Source organism: Myxocyprinus asiaticus, chromosome 14 (assembly GCF_019703515.2).
Source record: "Myxocyprinus asiaticus isolate MX2 ecotype Aquarium Trade chromosome 14, UBuf_Myxa_2, whole genome shotgun sequence".
Taxonomy (NCBI): Eukaryota; Metazoa; Chordata; class Actinopteri; order Cypriniformes; family Catostomidae; genus Myxocyprinus; species Myxocyprinus asiaticus.
The window spans coordinates 30,784,430-30,811,950 of NC_059357.1; the positions used below are offsets into that span (position 1 = coordinate 30,784,430).

A 27,521-nucleotide genomic window follows, 5' to 3' on the forward strand; every position below is an offset into this window, starting at 1 on the left:
TGCAACCTGTACATATCTCTTAACATCTTTAAAAAAAAAATTGGGGGGTGGGGATATGTAGACTAACATGAATGACGTCTTGTTCTGGCAGATTCCACAAGCTGCAAACAAGAGGCAAGTCTGAATTCCAATCAATCAAGTTTCAGCTTGTACTTCTATTCTATCAGCCTGTCCCATGACAACTTTTACTATGTAACAACTGTATGACCATGTAAACATAACTACACATTTATATAATTTAAGGTTCCTTCCCACATTTAAAGTGTACAATTTACCATTTAAATAAAAAGAACAAAGCCAATATGACTTGCTGAATGAAGAAGTATATTATGAGAATATTAATAACACATTATGAGAGATCCTGAGTCATGTTTCTTGCAGGTGTGATAATTATAAATGGTGTTCGTGTTGAAAATGGGTTCATCTTCCTCCCCGTGGGGAGAATCAGTAGGGAGTCTGTGAGCATGGTGCAGAAAGTGTTCTCTGTATCTTCCCTTCTCTACAGGACCAGATGTGTATTGATAGACTTTCACAGAGGGAAAGATGCTTGCTCAAAGTGCAAATTACAGCAGAATGAGTGAGAGTGAGAGAGAGAGAGAGAGAGAGAGAGAGAGAGAGGACTAGAGTAAAAGTCATATAGACAGAGACAGAGTGTGAGAGAGAAAGACAAAACGACTGTGTGCGAGACAGACTGATAGAAAAAATGAGAGGATGTGTGATACAAACTCTTTAGCTTATATTCATGACAATTTTGCCCACATGGAATCTACACAGCGTTTTTACATTTTTTGCCTTGACTGTGGGGTAAAATCTGTAGTTCTGCAGAATGGATTTTTGTTATGACAAAATATTTGTAGCTGAAACCATTATCATTTTAGCCTAAATCTGTAGCAAACAAACAAGCAATGGGTGGGGAAAGTGTAGAACATCATGGCCATTTAAATTCTGTGCACACCTGTGGAGCTAAGCAATTGTGCAGGTTGATAGCGGACATTGGAAAGTTGACATGTTCTGTGCTATGACATGCTATAATCCATGTAAAACCATTTTAAAAATCACAAATTCTTTTATAATTATTATGCATGTAGATTTTAAGGCCTCACATGAATTGAGAGACTATATGGACCACTTAAACCAAAAAATGTGATTAAAATGGTCAAAAACTCACCTAAAAAGGCACCAATTTCCCTTATACATTTTAACCAAAAATCTTTGCAGGTGCAGGTTTGTGCAGGTCAACATATAAGATGTAGGCTACTAAAAAGTGCTGCTATTCACACACAATAAAGCAAAATAAAGCAGTCAATAAAGCAAAGCATAGTGCTCATCTCACAACAAAGTCAAGGCTGACAACAACACCATCGTGCCTCCCTGTCATCCAATATACTCACCAACAGCAATAAACAACTTGATGTACTCCAGTTTCTTTTTTGCATTCAGCATGAGTTAGGGCTTCTGAGCTCGTTTATAATGAAAATTATTTTTAAAGACATTAAAAAGATAGCACTCCTTTGTTTGCTTTAACATGGTCTTAACTCTTTTACAACTTTCTCTGTGCTGCAAGAACAGACCATGTACTGAAGAGTAAGACAGAATTTACTGGCTAAAGTGTAACTCAAGGTGACTATCATCTTCTCCTGTCTATCTGTTAGACAGTTCATGCATGAACATCTTAAGAGAGCAAGAGGCCCATAAAAAGACATAGCAGGCTCTCTCTTACCACCAACAAGCTCCCTGAAGAGTTAGCGCAAGTTAACATGGACAAAAACAAGAGGACCGGTCAAGAGATGTAGGGGGTGTCAGTGGAAAAGGGAGGTGGTCTTTTTGTAAATCTCTGTTGATGGTTATAATGCCAAAAACCTCAATTTATGCACTGCCGGGAAAGGCGCTGTCATAGCAACAGGTTTTTTTTGCGACAGGATGTTGGGCTGGACAATAGCTTGGCCCCAACTTTCCCACCAAATGTTTTTATTTCTCATTGTCCTACCACTTTGCTCTGAAAATCATCTTAACAAAAGCCAGCATTGCCAATTCCGTTTGATTATGAATCCTTCCAATGGTTTGCTTTCATGCAACTTGAAAAATCTTGAATTAATTTTAGTGCACTTAAAAGAAAGCCGAACAATGTTCGATTCAGAAGAAGAATTAAAATAAGAGTGAACTACAGCAGAAACACACTAGTGTTTTAGTCTTGAGTAATGTCTTTCTCATTCACGAACCCACTTTACTCTGCAGTTTAGCATGTTTTCAACTGACACACACTGTTTAGGAATATAGTCAATGACACAATGTTTTACCTGAGCACATTTCACTAACCAATCAATAGATCTCACTTTTGTGATTAATCAGCAATAAAACACGCGACTGTGGAGTGACCCAGACGAAATTATCAAGGAGTCGAATACTCATTTTTCTCAATTTGCTTTTAAAATTCCAGTTGTTATCATTGACAAAAGCTTCATACTAATGCAGTACAGATGAGACATCTAAATGATCTGGACATAAATCATGAAGTCACCTAGAAATAATCAAAATCAAAATTAATCATGACTGATTACATTGGTAATATGTTTTGACTTCAGCAATTCAAGCATTACGGACATGATATTTGCATTGAAAGCGTGAAATGTAACTTGTAACAGAGGAAGTACTCATAACCAGCACATCAAACCATTTGTTTGTATAATCATAAACCCCTGCAGATAGTACAAATATGAGAAAAATGTCAGTCTAGACAAGTTTTTTTTTCAAGGGAAATCAACTCGAATCATGGATGTGACAAAAATGGACATGAGTTTTTGGGAGACAATACACTTTGCAGAAACTGAACTGAATTTCACAATTCACAAACATCAATAGCAACAGACTGCAGAAGGGTTGGCTGTCAGTTTTTTTCATTGTCATTTCCATATTAATGAGGAAAGAACAGCGTTACAGACATGACATCTCTCCATTACGAAAGTGACAGTTCTAAAAGTGGCACTTGCATTATAATCGGGGACTATTCTAAAATGCAATGCACTGGGTAAACATTCACATCTACGTTTGTGCACTGGCCTAAGACAATTTCATAAGCATACATTTTTATTTCTTTATTCTGGGATAATCCTTACATTTGCCTTTGCCACCTATTATGAATTAAAATAGCCTCACCTGGGGTTACAAGGGGAATGAAACCCCTGCCTGCAGCCAGCAGTGGCAAAGGTGTTAACTCAACTCACCATAACCTAGGGACATCTCTAAATGAACTACCAAGAGATTAGTGCAGAAAATAACTCCCTTCCAGAAATTAAACCCTGCAGCCCTTCCTACAATGCACCACTACTTCCATTACACTCCAATAAGCAGGATGGGATTTGCTAGCTGGGGATGGGGATGGAAAGCAAAGTATATAAGCAGTTAGAAAGAGTAAAGATGAACAGGTCTAAAACAAGTGACTACATGTGTCACTGATATACTGTCAGACTGATATACTGTTAAGCCGTTGCCAGGAATAATGTGATGATGTCAAACAAAAGACCACACCCACTAGCAGGGGACTGAAGGACATGTCTAGACTCACCTGCAGATGAGGGTGGCGATGATGACACACCAGGCCGTGCAGCAGCAGTCTGCGTTGGGCTGCTCGTCATTTTTCTTGCGGCGGCAGCACAGCCAGCAAGAGTAGAAGAGGAGGAAGATGAGGTCCAGAGCCAAGCATGCCAAAGCTATGCCACCCAGCAGCAGGATGGACTGCAAGAAAGGAGATGAGAAGAGACCAGGTCAATGAGCACATTAACATGTATCAAAAATCATCTTATTCAAGAAAACCCAACAACGCAAGAAAACCCAGTTTAAATTAGATTTGAAATAATCGTGACTATTCCCTGGTTTTGATGTCAAAACGTAAACAGTCATGCACACAACACCTGCGCACATTGGATAAGCTGGTAAGAATGCATGTAAAAGTGTTCACATGCAAAGCAAAATCGGGATAATGGGTAAATATGTACATGTGCCAATCGTTTTATGCTTAAACCATTTATTTCCCCAATAAAGGAAAACCATTTAACATGACCATACACATTGTTGGGTTATTAAGCATAATCGGTTCATGAAAGTGCTGGTAAACACGCTCAATGTGAGCTTCTGCAAATGGATGTTCTGATCAGCATGACGTCTTGTCAGTTCTTCAGTAAAATAAGAAGTTCTTTGGTCCCTGAGACAGTTTTGATGGGCTTTTCCAGGTGCTAGAACTATTAACAAGAAGACGCAAATGTGCGCTCCATCTCTCACCTACTGGCAGACAATAAATGTAAATTAAGCTCACACCTGAAAATCGCTGGAAAAAAAATCAGCTAGTGTGACGACGGCTTTAGTTGTTCGACATAAACAGAACAATAACCATATGACAGCGCATTTAATTATTTAATAAGACTAAGATTATCCTCATAACAGACACCTCATAACTGTGTTTGGAGTGGGCTGTTCTAAGCTGAATAACCCACTGCAGCTTGCATGTCAACTAACCTGCAGGGGAAGTTTGATGTACATTGAGGTCAGAGCTATTCTCGGTAAAGACACACTTCACTCTGACAATCTTGTTGTGACAACCTCACAGGGATTAAGTACTTTGAGATTGTCTGGATTCAAATTCCTCAAAACAGACCCAGTTCTGGTGCTCCTGATTACCAGGGGATGAGTTCAAATACAGAGACCCCTGATGGCCTGCTATTCTAACAGTTAATCTCCATGGGCCCGCTGAACGTTTATGCAAGCATTTAAAATCTCCAAAATCGCACAGTTTCCATACAGCTTTCAACCTGTGCCAAGTTGTCTGTCAAGCTCAGTGTGTGATTGCAGGATAGCTGGGAAAAGCACGGTGTGGATTCAAAAGGTCCAGAGTAGATGTTTTTGCCCAGCGAGTCAGACTGGAAGAGAAGGCAAGTCTTAAAGGCACATTCAGTAATGCTAAAAGGGCATTAGCTGTAAAATAAAAAAAATAAACATTTCATTAACAGCCACATTGCTCAGTTATTTTAGTTCTGCTTGTTTTTTTTAGTCTCAGGGTAATTCCTTGAGTTCAGTTGGCTTTGAGTCATTCATCTCAGACTGTTCTTTAAATCTGAGGTGTGTAACCTCTGCACTGCTAGCAGCAACAAGCAGACTTGCAAAAATAATGACCGTTTTCAAAAGGGTTTCCCAAACACTCTCTGTGCATACTGCTCACAAAAATTGTGATTCTCAAGTTCTAATCTGACTATACATCTTCAGTGTGTCAAAGTGCATTTTTTATCAGTACATTTGGAAACAAAGTTGTGTTTAGAACGATAGTTGGTCATTTTACATGTAGGTCAGGGTTTTTATGATGTTATTCAAAAATCTGTCACTCTGAGACTACAACACCATTAGCTCAAATAAATCAACACTTCACTAATTAAAACTGCACTGACTCCAATAAGAGATAATGCAACCAAACAACTCATTTAGACCATTAGTGGAGCTTACTTATTAGGGTGATGTCAAAGGCAGGTCAGGTGTGTCACACAGTAACGCACTTTAAAATGGTCAATCCGCACTTGAAACTGATCTGCAGTTATTTTCCTGTGGTGACATTCCACAACATTTTGTGAAGATGTCTTATTTAATTTCCGATTAACAATTCTGTGTGATAGGAAAATAGGAAATCAAATACAAAAGCAAGACAATCCAATCCGTGCGGGTGAATCCTAAACAGTGATCTAATATTAGAAACGTAATAAAGCAGTCTGCTGTATGGACTGTGCAAAAAATTGAACAAATCACAATGTCCACTATTCACAGTGGCATATATTAAAAAAAAATTTGATCTTTTGAGAGTTCTTCTGAAACTTTGTCTGTGTTCACATCTTCTAATCAACAAAATGACATCACACAAAAATGGCAGAATCAGGCAGACAGTGAGGGTAGTGTGTTGACTGGTAAGGATGCAGAATAGTGATATTCTTTTGAGGCTGACATCTCACTAGACAATTTTAAGTCGTATCTAAACTTCATTTACATTGTCTCTGGAGAATCAGAGGGAGTCTGTGCATATGGATGCATCTCGCATGCAGCTGAGATATATGTATTCTTTGTATTGAGCCAAGGTCAGCATGTGACATTTTGATATTCTACTGGTCACATGTCTTCTCATCATCCAGATTCACAGGTAAGAGTTCACCAAACGTGATATTTTGTCCACAGCAAAATTTCTCAGTATGAGCTTGTGCTTACGGTCTCCTACGTTTGGATTTGTTTTAATGGGAGTGAATGGAGTGTAAAGTCTAGTGTGACTAAACTTTTAAGATGATGGCAGGTGAGCAAACCAACAGACATGTATTAGGGATACAACAATAACATTTTGACTTTACCTACTTTATCTTAACAGAAAACCTCTCGTCACAGATGCCAAGAGAATATTGTTTTAGTGAGTTTTACGAAAGTAGTCAATGAATTGTTCTCTTGAAACAGTTGTTCTCAATTGATCATTTCAGCAAACTCACAAAGCTGAAACAGTAGAACCATCTAAAATGGGCGAATCACTCATCATCATGTTCAGTCATGTCTGACCCAAAATCCCAAGCCAATACTAAGAACACTTCAATTCCCAATGCATCCAATACAACAATAAAACCGTGAAACACAGGATCTACTCTGAGACAAAAGAGGTGTGAATGATGATGATGATAATGACGATGATGGGTAAAAATAAAGATGGATGATGAGGTAATCTGTGACTTGGTGCCAAGCCCATCTGGGAAATTGGCCAGCAAGCACTCTTGATGCGATTAGTCAGTGTTTAAATATCCTCATTTACAAAAAATAACAGCTCTTGCCAGAACCACATAGTTGACAACCTTTGATAATGTGTTTATAGAATGAGATTAACAAAGTCTTTGCAAAACCCATTAGATCATTCCAGTGTACCGGGCAAAATGCTGTGCCCTTCAACGAAACCTCCTTCTTGAATATAATGTAACTGAAACATTTGCACTTTTAAAAGACAGTAAAAGTAATGAGAGGGTTAGAGGGTAATTTAGTGTCATTTCAGTGAAGAAATTTGGACAGCACAGCAAATGTGAGGCTGGGAGGAATGTTCTGACATTAGTTCCCAAAGATATGGCATTACACTGAGACAAAGACATTTTTCAAACAAGAAAAACATTACATTAGACTTCTCCATGGGCAGTATTGGAATGTCACTGCCAGAAAAGCTTAGAATCCATTTTAATGTTGCATTTAACATGCCTTTTCTAATGCATTTGGCAAGTCAAAGCCCCCATGTTTCATGCTTCCTCTGAGAACTCGTGCCAAGCAGGTCACTGTAATTACAGAGATTTCAATCCTGCCACGTTTCTCCTTTTGCTCCTAACAGATCTGAGGCAGGAAAAGACCCAGACTCAGCTTTTCTAAACAGACTGTAATCTTCAGCAGTTTATCTTAATGGATCTCCCTCTTTCCATATGCTGAATTGGGCCTTACATAGAAAAACCACTGAGGGCAATACCACTACCCAAGAACAACAGCAGAATTTCAAACACAAGGTCAATGTGCTGACATGCCCCTGGCTGTAGGCCATCGTGCTGATATTTGCAAAATATGCACCACCCTTTATCCGGTAACATTACAGTGTAAGGAAGCATTCTACATGCATGAAATCTCAATGTGCTCCACCCAGCAGAGGAAACAAAAGCAATGTAATTTTATGTAGTCAAACAGTAAGGCTGGTTTTACACTTGGTTGGATTGCTTGGTTTAAACCGGAGTTTGATTCCATCCTCCACATTGTATTATTTGGGACAAAACCGCTGTATGTTTGCATCATCAATGCGAGTAGTACTGGCATCTGTTTACCACTTCAGCAAGGTAATGACTAAGGAGGAGTTTCATTGTGTTATTGAAGTATTTATCCATTTTGATTTAATACAAAACCTTTAAATGCAAAGACACATGCATCTGTCTGCAGCGGATGTATTGTGAGATGCAAAGAATGCTCATCAAAGGCTATATATTCGGAGACATGCAGCTACTAGAAATGCATTCTACTGCAAAAAGTTTGCCAGACCAATGAAAAAAATACAAATTATTAGGCCAGAATCATACTTTACGCTAGTGCCCAAACGCAGACCCAATCCCTTGGCCAACGCATTGCCAAAACATTATTTTGTTACTGTGGCAGTGAAAAACCTCAGTCCTCAAGGGGCCAATAGGGCTATCTTCAAAGATTTATGCTATTAAACTGGATGTGTTATTATTCAGAAAAGTTGCTATAAATATATTTACTTTAACCAGAGACTATTTAGCAGAGACGGGCCACTTCTATTAAAATGAATGAGAGAAATTGGTCAGCGGATGTAGAAAGGAAGTCCCACCTTACAGGTAAAAGAGCCAATCATCTTTTAGATGTGCATGCGCATTAGCTATACAAGCCGAGAAAATTTAATTTTTTTGCGTAATCTGTGGTTAAGTATCACAATTTATGGTTAGTGTTGTCAGATTTTACTGCTGATTTGAAATATGTTCTTTGACCTTGCCTTGGACTGACTTAGTTATATTCCCTTCAAACTGTTACTCTGTCATGACAGTAGTTGACTTGAAAAAGAAAACTCACTGTAGAAGTGGACAGTTCACACTAATTTCCATTATACCACCCCTTGCAGCAACATTGAGAATGCAATGCGTAATTGTGTTGTGTTAACAATTGCATTCTTACACTTATTGGAACACCACAAACAACACACGAAATTGAGCTAGAAGAATCTTCATCCATGTACTTACTTAGAGTACGTTTTTGGGCTTTATCAATAGCAGCTTTTTTTTTTAAGTGACTCCGAATCCTTCGTCTGACTATGCTTCATTTCAGAGCTGTCTGTGAAAGTGCTTGATTCTCCTGTATGAGACTGTGGCTTTCTGTGATTAAGGTTCTTTCAATTGCAGTGGCATAGCAGTCAAACAGAAAGACTGTTTCATTCAGTCTGGCAGTATCTGGCAAGGACTGCAGCACAAGAGAACTCTCTTGTAGAAATAGACTACTGAGCAACATGCAGTACAATAGCAGTCTAAGATAGAGCACCCAGAAACTGTTGGATGAATGTCATTTGAATTAGGAAATGACATTGGAACTGACAATGACAGAAAATGCCATGTTTTTGTATTATAAAACTGTTACTTTTCACATCAAACAGGAACATGATTTTGTTGATTTGTGATATACTTGGTAACTCTCATTGTTTACAAATGATGGTTACGGGCATTCACAATTACAGCAATTAACTTGCTATAGAGCCCAAAATCGCTGTTCTATTGGTTGCTAGTAGGCATTCCTACTCAAATGCAGTATTTAACCGTATCAGCAGGAGTATCTTCAAAGCTTCACTGTCTGCACTCCAAATGGTAGTTGACACCTTGCCGCACCTCTGTGCATTTGCATAAAGTAGACTGTTTAAAATTGTTCACATCGCCAACTGTCTCTGTTGCTCAGGTCACCTCAATTTGCCAACATTTACTGAAAATGAATGATTTCTGGTTGCTCTGTTGCAACAAATTGCTGTCAGTATTAATAGTAACAAATCTGGGCTGATTACTAGGTTCAAATTGATCCCTGAATGCAAAGCTAACTAGGTTATTCAATTGTCAAACTAATATTTGAACTTAAAAAGGGTCTTAACTTTTAACTTAAAATCTTGTTATGCTTAAAGCCCAAACTGTACATTTTGATACTCTATCCCAGCGCATCCCTTTCCGTTAATTTTTTCCCCCCCTCAGAGAGCCATTTATTCCACATTGTCATGAAAATAAGTTTGGCTCTTTTCATTTGTGGTTGGAACAGCAAGGGGACAAATCTAGGTCAAAGATTTCTTTGGGAAACCAGCAGTATTCTGAGGAGCCCTTACACTTTCAGAGAGGATGTTATAAGCATTTCAGCCTTTGAAGGCACATTGGATGGCTATAACTCCCCCAAACACACAGGAAGTCAGTCGTTAACACCTAACTGTAAATATAAACTATACAAGAAATGGATCAGCAGATCAAAAGAAACAGGTCAAATGAAAACAGAGACATTAATATTTCATAAAGGGTTGCATTTACATTGTTCCACGAATGGCTCCATCACAAATCCTTCATAAACCAGACCATCACGTGATTAATTTATTGGCAGCGTGCCATGGTGAGAGACAGCTTGTGTTTCCTGCCTGGCTTGATGATAGGACAGCCTTGTCAGTCTGTGTTGCACCGTGCAAACATACTGACTAAACAGATTAGCAGCATTACCTGCTCTTGCTTCCAGTGCTCCAAACGACGTCCCTGTGAATGACATGCAGAAAGTACTCAAATAATTCATACACCATGGCTAGAATAAAAACCAAACAAAATGGAAACGTTTTCAGCACTCCCTCCACAACATGAAGTGGCCAGTGATGAATTTCTCCAATCTCCCCCACAGTCCGCCTGTGGAGTGGGCATGGGAGTGGAAACGCATGTAGGGGTTTTGTTTTTCAAATTTTCACTTCAAGCAGAGCTCAACCCCACATTCCCACAACTAGCAGACAGTAACTTTAGCCAATGAGGCACGAGAATATCGCAAGTCTGAGGTTTTTAATAAGAGAGTGGTTAAAGACCCCAATAAATTGAAGGTTCCAGTCTGTTTGTGCAGTCTGTCTGTTAGCTTTGAGGCCATCTACATGTTAGTTAACTCTTAAACGTTAAAATCACAGATATAGGCATGCAAAGTTTACAGTCTTCCGACTACTCTTGCACATATTGGCTTCTACAAATATCTGTCAGAGAGAACGTCTTCTCAACCTAAATTATAAATACTTCTGCCTCCAACAAGCAATTTCAAGCTGCAAATTATGGGTTGTCAGTGTTCAGTTGCTTGTCAAAGTCCTAATTTACATGGATGAAGTAGGAATGTTTAGATCTGGATGGATCTGGTGTTTAAAGAATGTCTGTCAGGTCCAGCTGTCATGACATCCTCCATTGGGTCAAGGTCAGTGATTCTCAACTACTTTTGCTTCAGGACCCAGATTTTACATTGGACATCAAGTGGTGACCCAACAAGTGGTGACCCAACACAGTAAAAAAAAAAAAAAAGTCACCTGTATTGTAGCTTGGGTCAAATCTTCTTTTATCTTGCATAGTTTTGTTCAATGTTTTCAAGTGTAAAGGCATGTATCAAGTGGCACTGTTTTTGTTGTTGATGTCAACAACAAAAGATACAGGAAGTTTTTACTCCCCCTATGAAAGTAAATGAGCCCATAATATTTATTATCCAATTTATATTATATTTTTCAAACAGAACACATACTGTATTAACTTTGTCCATAATTTGTCCATAAGTCAAGGAGGTCCAGACTTTAAAACCTGTTTTGTACTTATATTTACAGTGCAATACCATAAACATAGTAAAGACCATGGATAGCTCATCATTACTGTGGTTAGGTCAATGCAGCTAGTCACTGTAATAAAAATGAGGTCAGACTTCACCTAATAGATTATTAACTAACATATTTGTCCAAATACCAATTACTGTTACCATTGTAAAATCGTGATAATTTTAGTAAGGAGGATGATGTATGAAAAACCATTATTTTGGCACATGCACAGTATTGTCTCTTCTGGTCAGGGCATCCTAGCTGTCTGACTTCATCCATAGAGCTTTAAATTAAATGGGTTGCATCATTGATGTGGTCTGTGGCACGGTACCGAGGGAAGCCTGGTTGATGTGCGAGTGCTCCAGAGGTACGGTTGGTTAGAGCAGAGCAGATCATTGGTGCAAGTCATTCTGTAACGGCTTGTGCCACACTTGTCAATTGCATTGCGTTTTCAGATTAGAAGTATATTGAGCACGTATAAAGCCCCGAACGCGAGATTAATATCTTTATATTTGTCTTGGTGGCCCAAAATGTATACATTTATATTGAAATAAATTCAATGGAGGAACAACCCTGCAATTGCTCTTTCCCTGCTGTTCACGATCTGATTGCAATCAGAACAAGACCTGCCACCCACCAGTTGAGAAACTCTGGTCTAGATAAATCCAAAATTGATGTAACTGAGTAAAAATGTGGGTGGTAGATGCTGATTTTGAAAAAAAAAAAAAAATAGCTTACCACAAACTACTTACTAATAGTCCATCCTTCAAATAGAGCTAGTGTAATAAGACCTTTTCTTACAGAACTAGAGGATTACTTTTACAAATGTTTCAATGTTGGTGTTTTCAACTGAAATACACTTAAGACTCCACCAAAATCTGTTTAGACAGAACTTTGGTTTTTGCAACCAGAAAAATAAACACATGGTTTGGCATGATTTAGTAAAGCAGCTTTTCCTATTGCCTTAGACTAAATATGAGAATGCAACCACGTGTTTCATGTCATAAACACTTATAGTAAACACCAAGTCTATTCTGTTATAACATGTTTGCTTATGGTTTATATATTCCCAACTTGCCTTGCTGACTCAATGTGCGACCTATAACTAAAATATAAATGCAACATGTTAAGTGTTGGTCCCATTTTTCATGAGCTGAAATAAAAGATCCCAGAAATTTTCCATTTGCATTGATTAGATTAGATTAGGGCCTAAATAATTTATTTAAATTGACTGATTTCCTTAAATGAACTGCAACTCAGTAAAAACTTTGAAATTGTTGCATGTTGCATTTATATTTTTGTTCAGTATACATAGGCTTATCAGCTTGTGGCAGTCTACCCAATAACAATGCTCAACTTGGCCGTGTGTGTCCTCCACGCTCGCTTGCAGGGCTGTCCTCACCCAAACAAACCCAGAATTCCAGTCTCATCCATCATCCTGCTGACTGCACCTCCTTTCAATGCTTGGCTTTCATCCACAACGTCTTTGTGCAAAACACTGCTCAAACACCCACAGCCCTGGCTTTAGTTAAACATGAGACATCCTTTTCTGAACACAATACCCATTAATAGTCTATGACAAGGGTTTGGATATGTGAAAAGGTGAGGTTAAAAATATAATATTAGGCAATAATATTGTATACTTGTGTGGAGTTCACAGACTTGATGGTGGCCCCCCAAGTTTAATGAGCTGTCTGTCACGTTATGATAACCAATCAGAAAACAGGCAGACGTCTTTTAGCCAATGGTGACACTAAACAGAATGGCAAATATAATTACTGTTTTTAAAGAAGTTTCCAACACTTATATTTATTTTTTTGGACAAACCTGTTCGCCATTGTTCGCCAACTCCAGTCATTGGTTGTGCTAATGTTATGTTGTGCCTACTTGTGTCACTCAAACAAACAGATTGCAATTCTATTTGGTGCTGCTATTGGCACAGAAATTACACGTTATTATTAACAAAATATTACTAAAACATGGATATGTTAAATGATCATTTAATTATGTTCAAGAGCTCAGTGATCATGATAGTCAGTACACGCAACATTGTAACACCAACTGTGCCAGTAAACTCTTGTGCAAAAGATGTCTTGAACTAATTTCCCAAAGTCACTTGAGTACATGCATTAGCTTTTGCAGCTTCACATTTTTGACACTCTACTGAGCAACATTAATAACCAGTCGTCACAGCCCTCACTACTAGCTCAGCAGTCACAGACAACTGAATCTTTAAGCAGCAGTATCAATAAATAATAGTCCTGTGCAAAACATACGGCTGCCTTTGTTTTTTTTAATGGAAATAATGGAAATTTGAGCTGAAATTAAAAGTAGCACAAAGTTCACAGATAAGTGCATCAAGGAAACCCCCCAACTGGGACATCAAGAGTGAGCTTAACCGCTAAACGACATGGCATCTCTAGTTAATTCCAATCCTGTGAACAAGCACTATTCAATGGAGAGCAGGTGTCCTCTTCCCCCCATCCTCAGCTGTGCTGTCTGTTATCATACACTGTGTGCGGTCTGACTGCAAGACAAATGCTACGGAGAACAGACTGTTCGTGCAAGCTGCTTGTGTATCATGATCCTTGTTTTCCCTGTCATTTTCAAAAGGCGTATAAATGGCTAGGTTCTTTATCAGTCAATGACGTTAACGGTTGGCCAGGTCGCTAGAAAGTGTGATACCATTTACACAATCTGAAATGGAGGCTTAAAGCTGCTGTGTAATTTTTCCAGTATTAAAATACATTTTCTCCCACAGCTTAAAGGCCTTTGCACACCAAACACGAATGGTTGGTGCGATTTCTCACGCAATCAACATTTTGAACCGAAACAATAGATTTCTAACGAGCCATTCTCACCTGGAGCGAACATTCACAGCGAATCGTGCAGTGACAAAGCAAACCTTTTTATTTATTTATTTTTTTTTAACAGCGTGTCGTTTTTTTTTCTTCGCCAAATGAAGAAATGCCCTGACCAATAATAAAAAAGCTTTAGATCATGTCGCAGAAGCCGCTGCATTTACCAAAACCAGTGGCACTAAAGCACAGAAAGCTGTTTTGAACACCGACATGAAACTGTAGTAACTTGAGAAGGAAAACCTGAACCAGCAGTGAGGATGTTTATTTGCATCAAATGCATAAAAAAAAAAAAAAAAAAAAAAAAAAGGGTCTCTTAACATGTCCAAATGATGCTGCATCACTGCCTTGCATACCCCTTAAAAATGATCTCCTCTCATGTGGATTGTCTTCATAATTTATTCCATATTTCTGCATTGTTTGGTCTTTGCATTTAATCTTATGCGAGTTCTCTTATATCTTTAATATATATTGCGACATATTTGCCTTTGTATCAATTTTTTAATAAACACCTGAGGATCTTAAGTGTTTTTCTTTGTCAAATATTAATTATAATGATACTATTGCTGTGACTCTGTGTGACTTTGAATACCAAAAACAAAAACATTATTGCTGTGCTATTTTTTTTAACAATCGTTAACAGCCTTGTCTGTTGGTATCAGTATTAAAGCATCTAATAATGGGTCAGACTGAAGATGGTTTTTGTTGGGTGAGATCACTAGCTTGCTCACTGGGGGTCTAAATACACATATTATTTACTTATTCTAAGGAACAATTTACCAAAAAAAAAAACTATCAAATCGCACAATTATGACTCTTAGACATTACAGATTTTTCTGTTAAAGCATAATTTTCTGTAAAGCTGCTTTGAAATGATGTGTGTTGTGAAAAACGCTATACAAATAAAAATGATCTGCCTGCACTTTGAGCATTTAAATTTCATCATGTTTAATTAGTAACAGGATTTTGAGCAAATATAACATAAGTAGATGTACATGGCAATAAGATACAGTCAAACATTTGTTTTTAATTTGTTTGAACCTTCATTATGAGTGTGCATTACGCAGTGATTTTAAACAAACGCACTTAACACAAGTATATACAGTATGCGTAACAGTTGCATATTATTAATATTGTTCCAAATGATAACAACATATGTCTTAACCGTTAAACCATTGTTTACACTCGATTCTTTCTAATCACCCCTCAGACAGTGTATACATGATAATACTCAGTCTACTTGTCCAGCACGTGAACTAAAATAGTTTGTGAAATGTATCGAAAGTTCTTTCTCTTTGAGCAAATCAACAACAAACTTATCACTGTTTCAGCTGGTAGAGAGATGCGTTTTATTTTTTCTATCTGCTCGCTAAAGAATCATTTGCTTTTCTTTCTTGTTTTAATTTGAAACTTGTCAAGTGGTTAGTTGTTCTTCTCACCCGATGATGGGCGGAGGGCGGACCAGCCTAATGGTGTGTTGAGCCACCTACCGTACCAGGGTAAAATTGCTTGTCGATTAGCGGTACCTATTGTAAAGACGTGAATGTGCTAATGGCGAACATTCGTTTAGCTTTATATGGGAAAGGGCCATTTGTCTGTGATTCACCTCTCATAATCGTGTCGCGTTTGGTGTGAAAAGGCCTTAATATGCTGACTATTCATATGTTGATTTCACAAAAACGTATCAACACTTTGGCTCAACCAATGAAATTAGTTTTGTGCAGGACTTTCTGTTTTTCATGTGGAGTTGTTGAGAGACCTTACATCTAAAAACAGTACTTTTGTAATATTGTTTGGGCCACAAGTGGTGCAAAAGCTGCACTCCAGCTTTACTTACTTCCAAGTTTTTCAAAATGTTTATGCATTTACACATTGTTTTAGCAGCATGATAAATAAATATGCCAAACAAGCTGGCTGTTCCAGCTTATGGCTGAACTATTGAAGAAAGCAGAATCATATGGATTTTCCTATACATTAACATAAATAAGTCATTTAAATTAGTTGATTAGTAAAAGTGAAGAATGTATGACTACTCTGAGCTGCAAAGGGCAATGTTCATAATTTTGAAGTAATATCTAGAGCAGTGGTTCTTAAGCCAACTGACACACCCAAATCAGGCCTTGCAGTCTCCACTTACGAGCTGATGAGTTGAATCAGGTGTGTTTGATTACGGAGATATCCAAATTTTGTAGTGTTGGGGGCTCCAGAAACAGGGTTGAGAGCCAGGGTAGAGGTTAAGAGCCTGAACTTCCACACGATTCATGAATATAAGCTTTAGACAGCATAAAAAATAAAAAAAACTTCACATGGACTATCTGTCTGACAATGTGTTAGCTAATTCCAGTGTCTAGACAACTGATGTAAAGGGAATTTGACAGAATAGACCCCTTAGCACAACTGTAAAACAGAACATCTTTTTTTTTTCATCATGTAATTTAAGTCATAAATTTAAGACATTCAGGTGCTGGTTTAAAAGTCAGCAGTGAAATTTTTTTCAGACAGTTGAAAATCTGTCTTGAGCTTTATGACCAAGAAAAACAGAATTGTCACGATTTACCTCTGTTCTCAGTCTCAGCTGCTTTCCTGAGCACTTTTAGCATCCCTTTGCTTGAGTTTTTATTTAAACTAGCAATACCACCCAGGTTAACACTGCATAAATGTCCTTTCTTCCATGTGGTTATCACAATGAGGAAGTTATTAATAAGACTTTAAGAGGAACTTTGATCTGGAACACAAGCAGGAGCTGAGCATTAAGTTTATGCACTCATTCTTGCCTTGATCTAGTTTCTCTACACTTCTAATTGAAATGGGAAGTGATTATTGCCATTATGTGAACATCAAAAGGCTGACACACACACACACGTCTGCAATGACTAAGCAGGACAGTTGAACACCCAAATATTACTCTATTTTTCTGTGGGCATGTGGAGTCATTAAACCCATAGTAAAGGAATAGTTCACCCAATAATGAAAATTCTCTCATGATTTACTCACCTACATTTCAGCTCTTTTTGTCCATATAATGCAAGTATACAGGTGCCATCAGTCTGCTGGCTATTTGACAGTCCAAAAGGCATATTTAAGCAGCATAAAAGCAATCTACACGACTCCAGTCAAACAATTAATGTCTTCTGAAGCAAATCGATAGGTTGGTGTAAGAAACAAATTGATAATTAAAACATTTTTAACTTTAAATCATTACTTTCGGTTGCCGTTTGAAATGAACTAACTCTCATGTGACGTTCATTCCTCTGTTGTATACAAAGCGCGCTTCCAACTTCTCGCGTGAATGCGCCATTGCGCTTATGTCACTGATGCGTCGACTGCTGGCAGGAAGCAAATTTCAATTTTTAAAGTTAATATTTAAGTTTTATTTATCGATTTATTTCTTACACAAACTTATCAATTTGCTTCAGAAGGCATTAACTGATTGACTGGAGTCATGTGGATTACTTTTATGCTGCCTAAATATGACTTTTGGACTGTCAAATAGCCAGCAGTCCCATGGCACCCATTATCTTGCATTGTATGGACATACAGAGCTGAAATGTGCTTACAAAAATCTTCACTTCGGTTCTGCTGAAGAAGGAAAGTCATACACATCTGGGATGGCTTAAAGGGAAGTAAATCATGAAAGGATTTTCATTTTTGGGTGAACTAACCCTTTAAGTCGGTCAGGCAGAAACTAGACATACCACACAAATTAGCAATGTTTCTGAATAATTTAAATGGTATATCCAAGGTCCAAATAAGACTTTATAGTCAGAACAAACAAAATGAGTTTAAAAATAGCCAGTAATCTGTATCAACAGCAGGTCCAAAAACTACATTACATATACAAGTCAGGTCCTGTTACTGTGATCCCATACTGCACAACTAGGTTAACTATTCTTAATTAATGTGCGGGCAGAACTTTACAAAAACTTCATCAGCAAAATTATAGTCATTGGGACCAACCTAACTAATTGTCACTTGTTCGAATGCATAAGGAAACAAGTAATCACCTCCTGCGATAAAGAAATGACACAGCAAGCACCTTATAACATGAAACCAACCATTTACAGGAAATCAATTCACCACTGTACAAAGACCACAGTGAAAACACTTTGAAATTATCACCTTATTGCTGAAGAAAAAAAAAAAAAGAAAAAAAAGATTACGTGCCTAGTTCTGTATTGTAGGGTACAACCGTGCTAAAGGCCCCATTTGCCTAAATTGATACATTTTGTTCTACAACTATGAACCTAGATCTACATGATATCAAAACGATATCAAGATATCTTGCCACCTTTTTCAAAAAATAATAATTTTAACCAAACTAACCTTCCGTTATTTCTTTTCAAACCTGTGCTGCTCCATCATTAATTAAGAAAAATAAATGTGTGACTTTTTAGTTTCAATCTGATGACAAAATTTGTCATTCAAAACATGCAGGCTGCTTTGCTTGGGTTGATGTTAATGGACAGGAACAATGAAGTCCTGTCTTCATGACCACTCTATACAAAGTTCCTACTAGTTTAACCCAACACTGCATAAAGTCAGTAACATGTAAGGCCTCCAGTGAAAGCGATTTAAGGTGCTTTGATTAGATGTATTGTCACCAGGCTAATTATGGCACTCTGTGGGCCATCTGTTTTCTCTCTCTGATGAAAGACTGCAGCCAAGTAGTTCAAAGGGTGCTCAGAAACCTACCTTCACCAGCCACGCCAGTGTGTGTTCAACACAGTGGAGATGTAAGGTTTGACAATAGCAATTATGAACTAAAGGTTGATTGATCCTTTATTGTCCCATGAAAAGACTGGGACATTTTTATGACACGAAAAATGTGCATTGAAATGTTTAAGAACAAGAGGTGTGTAATCTCTTTAAGAGATACCCTTCCTAAACACAGGGCAGTTCTGAAATGTAATGCAACAACCATGCAACAAAGTATTGCATTTCAAAACTGTCCTGTACTTAGGTAGTATAAGGTACTTATCCTTGGATTTATAAATAACAGAAAATGTATGTACAGAAGTGGGTTTTATGCCAAAACTGTACCACATTGGTAGATAGAATAGAAAAGATTTGGGGTGATTTTCACAAAAATTTCCATTTTGCATGCCCTCTTTTTTTTTTTTTTTAAACAACGGCATTTTTTAGGCTACAGTAATACAGTAAAAAAACAACTGTGTTACGATAATGAGAAACATAATTGAAAACAATGGGAATAGTAAAAGTAAAACGGAAAAGCAAAGAGTATTCCCTTGGTACAGCCTTTCATTTTTGCTGATTTTAATAATAATGATAATAATAAAATCAATGTACCATCTTTTTTAAGCAACAATAATACAGTAAACATATTGTGTTATGGTATTGAGACATCACTAGGAATAGTAAAATTAAAATTAAAAAGTACTCCCTTGGTACGATTTTTCATTTTTGCTAATTTAATAAAAATAAATGTTTACACCAGCATCTTTTTTAGGCTACTGTAATACAGTAAACATGACTAAACATGACAAAAAAAAAAAACACAAATGCAGGCTTCATTTTCTATATGCAAAATATAATCTATATCCTGCACCTTTTCAACATAAATCCAGCACAATTTTGCATAAGACTGAACAGTATTACGTCAACATGCTACTGTACCGAGTGTTACTGTAATGCATAAACTTACCTGCTGGTATGAGGTGTCCTCTGGGCGAAAATCACTACTGGTTTGTTCAAATTGCAGATTAAAGTGTGGCAGTCTATGTAGCAGGTTAACCCACCACGGTGGAGAGTAATTCACAACTGCTGCCATAATCTTTAACAATAACACACCCGAATGCCCGAGAGAAACCAAATCAGGAAGTTCAAAACTTGTGTCAGGTTTTAATCAATGTCATTAGATTACAAACTGGCACCCAGGACTGCTTTTCCGTGCTTTCGTAAAACAAAAATATTTAGCGTCCTTCGTCCATCGTTTTAAAAGCTAATGTATGTTTAAAACGACTGCAGTCCCTAGAGGAAAACCGGGTTTAATCGAAATGGGTCGGTAAAGACCTAATTATTTGGAGCATGCGCCATTTAAATATCTCAGATAAGTGTAATAGTATAAAACAGTACTTTATCTTTCCTATGCACTGCTGTAAACCCAAGAGAGAAGCGTGTATTTAAGACCAGATATCTACTTCCCCTCTCCAAACTGCCTTTTGTTTGGATACATTAAAACTACTAAAACGGACATTACAATCCTAAAAATCCGTCAGAGCTCCGAGTCTCAGTCGACAGGCTGCTCTCAATGCCAGTCAGTTTTCAAATGTATTTCCCCCGTTTGATATCAGTCATTGACCGAGATGACTGCCAATCATTGGCTCTACGGTTCCGTCATTCCCACGGTGGAAATCCTCCGTTTCTTTGTCCTTATTAGTCCTAAATAACCGGGGAAGGGATTTATGTCCGCGCGTGGGTTAGTGCACGCCACGCCACTCCTTCATGCCGACAAAACTCGGCGCGACCAGCCGTAATCCAGTGTGAGTGAAAAATAACCGAGCAACGCGATCGATGCCCACCGTAACAAACCCACGTTGAGACAGTGGAAGCATATTACGACTTCAGCCAACTGTTGAGAATGCTGACCTCTAGTGGCTAGACAGCATACAACACACACTACTAAATGTAATCAAGGCAAGCCTAAATGAAAGCTGAGTTTTTTGGTTCCACTGTTTAAACTGAATGGAAAATAAAATTGAACGAATACGATATAGTATACATACAGATATATGTCTGATTTAAAGGATGGACAAACTGAATTCATAGTACTCCAGAGCTGTGTTTACTAAATTAAGATTAGTTAATAATCATCGAGGTAATTTTTTATTTATAGTCTTAGTAATATGAGAGAATTAGAAAAAAATAATGTTTAAACCATTTTAGGGACTTTATGACTAGGCAAATATTGAATGAAAACCAAAGAAAACTGCTGCTTAAATGTTTTTAATTTGGCCTACAAACAAATGCAACTGAGGCAGGAGAAAGTATTTATATTATTGAGTGCTGGACAATCTATCCAGTTTTGTAAATCAATACACATTTTTTTTTCTGTCATTACTTACTGAGGGACTTTATTATTTAACACTGCCACAACCAAATACCACTGTTACTGGCTGGATTTGAAGTTTCAAAAATGCACACTAAATTCGTATAGCAACAGTTCAAAACACTCTCATAAAGCCTAAATGATTGTGCCTTAAAATTTTCGTTTCATGGTAACACTGGGGATGTTTATGAATGATCTTGTACTAAGTGCTAACTTAACTTTTTTGTGTGTGTTTCTTATGAAAGATTTATGTTTTGTTTTTGTTGTTGTTTCTTCAATAAAAAATATAAGAATTGTATTGTGATGTGATGATTATTAATCAACAATTATTAATCAGCAATATGGAGAGCAGTTTGCTTCTTATTGACTGGGCCAACTTAATTTACAAGCTTTTGTTGTATTAAACTTAGTGTTAATGATGTAGGGGAGAGTGGGGTAAGATGAGCTGTTTTTTACTTAAGTTGACCTATTGCCAAGGGAATATGAGACAGGAATAAAACTTTTGCATACACCACAATTTCAGGATGTGTGCCATCAATTGAAACCTTAGCGGTGTGCCTAACTCAAATTGACAACAAAATCTGGGGTCCCAAAAAACTGGTCTTGTGGCTCATGTTAGGGATAAGTTGATCTAGCTGACAGGGTAAGTTGAGCCATCTGAGAAAACAGTTAGGCCTACTAACTATTACTAACTATTTTATTTACCAGATTTTAAAGTATAACTCTAAATATAATTATTAATAATTAAATCCCCCATTCTGCTGATATTATTGGTGTTCATGAAAGAAATATTGCAACTAATTTGTCTACAGTTCTGAAACAATCTCGACCTACAGTAAAAGAGCTTAGAGTCACTCAATTTAACTTTGTAGACTTCATTTTTTATGTTGCACTCACTAAGCCTTGCCTGTCCTATACATTCAGACTAACCTGCCAAACAGTTCTGAAACCTGAAGATGGTTTGCTAAGTCTCTAGGATTAAGAAATAGACATGGAAGTCTATTCTCTGTCCAGTTGCTGGGGACTGGAATGTTGTTCCTTTTTGCCAGTTCAAATGCCAGTTCACGGTATTTCTTCAGATTAAATTTTGTTTATTGATTCATATATTAACAAATCAAAGCAAGAACATTTACAAACAGAATCAATATTTAACCCCCTCTATTAGGCCTAGCCTACCCTTATCAATCGGCCTATGTAACTTATTGAAATGTAAACTGGGACGTTTTCCATTCCAAATAAAGGACTTCGCTATGCTGTCAAATTGTTTGAAATAAGAGAGGGGGACATCTACAGGGAGAGACTGTAGCAGATAGTTGAATTTTGGAATACAATTCATTTTAATAACATTAACTTTCCAGATCATAGATAAATGTAATGAAGCCCACCTGCCCACATCGCTTGAAAACCTTTTAATTAAAGGGTCAAAATTAACTCTAACTAAATCACATAAATTTGCTGGGAATAAAATGCCCAAATACTTAATGCCCTGTTTGGACCAATAAAAGGTGCCCGGTTGAAAAGCCGTTACTGGGCAGTACGCTGTCAGCGCCAAAGCTTCGGATTTAGACCAATTGACTTTGTATCCTGAGAAATTGGAAAAGGAATTAATAATTCTGTGGAGGCAAGGCATAGATCTAGTAGGTTCAGAGACAAATAATAAAATATCATCTGCGTAAAGCAGAAGCTTATGTGCCACACCTCCCGCTGTCACCCCTGGAAAATCATCCTCCTTTCTTATCGTGGCTGCTAATGGTTATAGGGCAAGACAAAACAATAATGGGGAAAGTGGGCAACCCTGTCGAGTGCCCCTGTCCAGAGTAAAATAATCTGAAATTAATCCATTTGTTTGTACCGCTGCTACAGGGTGTCTATAAAATAACTTAATCCAACCAATAAAAGTATTCCCGAACCCATATATTTCCAAAATCTTAAAAAGATAATCCCATTCTACCATATCAAACGCCTTTTTGGCATCAAGTGAGATGGCAGCAACTGGAGATTGTTAATTCGCCACTGACCACATGATATTGATGAGACGCCTGATGTTATCAGAACAGCTGCGGCCCTGAATAAACCCCACCTGATCTATATGTATAAGAGATGTCATAACTTTACTTAATCGATTAGCCAAAATTTTTGACAATATTTTTACATCTAGTTGGATCAGGGAGATTGGACAGTAACTTTTACACTCGCTTGGATCTTTGTCCTTTTTTAGAATCAGACTGATCCGGGCTTGTGTCATGGTTGGAAGAAGCTTTCCATTCTTTAATGATTCAGTATAAACTTCTAACAAAAGTGGAGCCAGTTCTGTAGCATAGGATCTAAAAAATTCTGCGGCAAAACCATCTGTCCCCAGAGGCTTACCAGTAGGTAGGAACTTAATTACCTCATCAAGCTCCTCCAAGGTTATCTCAGAATCAAGACAGTTTTTTTGCTCAATTGTCAGTTTAGGAAGATCGGATGGTAAAAAAAGACTCTCTCTGCTTTATATATCTAGCCAAAAGCTTCCCTGCTTTGTCACCCGACTCAAAGTATGACTATCTTGCCCTGAATAACCAAAACTCCACTTTCCGTGACAAAATAGTATTATATCTATATTTCAATCCGGTCAATTCTCTGAGGCCATCAGCTGACATACGGCGCTTCAGCTCTGCCTCGGCACTTTTAATATTTCCTTCCAACTCCACAAGTTCTCGTGCTTTGGATTTTTTGATGAATGAGGCATACTGTATGATCCGGCCCCTAAGAACAGCTTTAAGTGCCTCCCAAGCCACGCCCACAGAGGATACTGAGGACCAGTTGGTCTCCATATAGACATTGATTTCATTCTTTAACATTTGTTGAAAATCAGGATTTTGCAAAAGGGATACATTAAAGTGGCAACTATATGATTTCTTTTTCTCCGTATGTGGCAACACCTCTAAACTCACCAGGGCATGATCTGAGACTAAGATATTTCCAATTGAGCAATCAACAACAGATGAAATGTGGGATTTAGATATTTAAAAAAATCTATTCTAGAATAAATCTTATGGACTGATGAAAAAAATGTATAGTCCCTACCAGATGGGTTCAAATGTCTCCAAATATCTGTAAGACCAAGATTTTTACACATTCTGTGAAGTGTCAATGTTGCTCTAGGGAGCTTGCACACTTTTGCTTCAGTATGATCAAGGACTGAGTCCATCAAAAGATTAAAGTCTCCTCCCAATATTATATCATGAGGGGTGCCAGCGGTTTGCAGCATCCCTTCAAGATCTATAAAAAAGCCCTGATCATCAGCATTAGGTGCGTAAATATTAGCCAAAATCAAACTTTGCCCCTGAATTTCTGCTAAAACAATAATGACTCTTCCTGATTTATCTTTAATCTGTTTGAGAAATTTGAATTGTAGATGTTTACTTATCAATATAATGACCCCCCTGCTCTTACTTAAGCCAGCACTAAAGAAAACATGTCCACCCCATATCTTCTCAAATTTTTCAGCTTCCTGCGGGGAAAGATGCATTTCTTGAAGAAACACTATATCATATTTCTTACGTTTAAGAAAAGAAATAACCTTCCTTCTTTTTATGGGGTGCCCCAACCCATTCACATTCCATGTGGAGAGAGACAATCCACTCATATTAACATTTGACATTTTAAAATAATAGAAAAAATAAATCGTGTGTCAAAAACAAGATTATACAGACCACATTCCAACATTATTACAACAATCAAACCCCGAACTTCCCCCCAAACAAAACAAACAGAAAAAAGAAAAACGTGCGCATTAACCCAGCGCATGACAGCTCCAACTGGCGTCAATCCCTTTAAACTCAAAGAGTCCATGTACGCCTATGAGAGCCCCTGTGACAACTTTGCCATCAGATTGCTCAAGTCCGGTGCTTCTGCACAAATTTTGTGAGGCAAAATTACATAACAGAAAATATTTTGTAAAACAGACTCCAGCCAATAGGCAGAATAAACACAAAGAACATGTAGATTCATTCACAGAACTGTCTCAAAGGTGTGTTCCTCCACAAAACAAATTCCAGCTGATATAAAGCCGTTCCGTTTCCTTGGACAGATAAACAATTGTTCAGTGAGCCAGCCGTTATGAGTGCAGCAGATGATGAAATCATTCTAATGTCCCTTAAAAATACTCCACAAAAATAAACTCCAGCCAACAGGAGGCATAAGCACAAAGAACGAACAGATTCATCCACAACACTGACCCGAAAGAGTGTTATTCCACAAAACAAGCTCCAGCCGCCAAGCGGAACTAACACAAAAAAACCCCACAAAAAACAAAACAGACGCCCCGGTTTCTCGAATGGTCAAATGTGTATTGAGCGAGTCAAATTCACTCGGAGGCTGCATAAAAATAAATAAATAAATAAAATACCATGGCTTACTCAGTCCGTCAACTTATAAAAGACATTCTTTGTGTAGGCATGAAGATATTTTGCAGTCATTCTTAGTGTCCATTCTCAATCTGGCCGAGAAATTCAGTGTAAAAGCGATCATCCGTCCATGCAAAAGTTTCTTGAAGGAGTCATTCCACAAAACAAACTCCAGCCGTTAGACGGAGCCAGCACAAAAAGAAACAAAAGCTTCCTCAGACAGCCAGAGTAAGTACAGCGAGTTAACCCACTCTGGAGCTACAAGAAAAATCCCAAATGGCTTACTCACCCATTGTTTTAATAAAAGACAGTGCTTACTTTGGACATGTAAATACCCTGCGACCATCCTTCATTTCTATTCTTAGTTTGGCCGGAAACATCAGTGCAAAAGCGATCTTCCATTGATGTAAGAGTTTCTTACATTCCTTGAATTGATCGCGTTTCTCTCTTGTCAAATTCGCAAAGTCCGGGAACAAGAAAATATTGTGATTCTTCCAAGAAAGCTTTCCTTTGCTCCTCGCCTGGTGCAACACGAGATGTTTATCAGATGATCTCAGAAATTTGGCCAGAATTGATCGGGGCCTGTCTCACTCAGCCGATCTCCGAGCCGGGACTGTGTGAGCTCGCTCGATTTCCATCTTATGGCCTGTTATGTCGAGCAGACTCAGGAAGAGCTCATCCAGGAATTTCACCATATCTCTGCCTTCTTCATGCTCAGGAATTCCAAGAATTCGTATGTTATTCCTTTGGCTCCTATTTTCCAAATCTTCAAGTTTTTCCGAAAATTTTTCCACTACAATTTTGGAAGCTGATCATCGATTAGTTTCTCAACTTCTGTCACTCTTGTGACCAACACAGAGAATTTTGTTTCCATCGCCGTAATCGACCGACGTATAACAGCAAGATCCTCCAAGTCAGCAACAACCTTCTTCAGCATCACTGAGATGTTAGACAGTTGATGTTGGATTTCATCTCCCGACGTGCCACCCAAATCAAGTCCCTGGTCTGCAGGCCCAGAGGTTTCATCTTGAGCATGTAAGTGTCTTTTAATGTCTCCAGAGCCCGAGGATTTTGACTTCTTTGCCATGTTTACCTCAAAGAACAAATATGTACTGGGTGTATCGAATCTCACCAGATTATAACATGAAAATAATTTTAAAAGAAGAGCAAAGTGCACAGAGCTCGTGATTCACACGATTGCTTCTCGCATGGCGTCACCAGTTCACGGCATTTATTTGTAGTGAGGCCATAGAACCTGTCAAAATGTTTTTTTATGTGGTCTGCAAGCTCTTCTCTATGTCTTCCCTAAATATCTTCTTCACCTCAGAGGTTCATTTGTGTCCAGCTGTTAATGTCTTCCCATCCTCCACCTTTTGTAGATATCTGAGAAGGGTTGACCTACCAATCTTTCTTTCTTTTGACACTTTTCTGATGGATTTTCCTCCCTTGACTCCAGCGACTGCACTCTTTAACTCTTTAGGGTGTAGAGCCCCTATCTGCTTTTCTTCTGTAATTGCACAGCATGACAGTTAACATGAAATATAATGTCAGTTATTCATTGTTAGGATGCAACACTAATTTAAACACCAAATATTTGAATTTAACTTCATGTAAACATGAGGGGGTAAGATGAATCACTGGTTGAACTTACCCCTAAGGCTCTGGCTCATTTTGCCCCACAGCCACCATTTTGTGAAAAGTGCTTAGACTAGCAACCCAGAGCTACACTTATGTAAATTCACTCACATGTTTTTACACACTGCCAGTTCATCAACATATCTGATATAACTTTTTAAACTTCAATAAATTATTTTTGATGTGAGACTGATTATACA

At 37.9% G+C, this 27,521-nt stretch overlaps 1 protein-coding gene across 1 annotated transcript in view; it reads right to left on the reverse strand.

The window, feature by feature from the left end:
* Positions 1-20,785, reverse strand: part of LOC127452342 (protein tweety homolog 3-like) — a 78,444-nt gene extending 57,659 nt beyond the window's left edge. The window contains exons 1-2 of the mRNA XM_051717758.1: positions 19,895-20,785; positions 3,563-3,732 (exon numbers count right to left, since the gene is read on the reverse strand). Coding sequence (XP_051573718.1) covers positions 3,563-3,732; positions 19,895-20,020 — 296 coding nt within the window. The 5' untranslated portion in view covers positions 20,021-20,785. The remainder of the gene's footprint in view (positions 1-3,562; positions 3,733-19,894) is intronic.
* Positions 20,786-27,521: the final 6,736 nt, after the last annotated feature.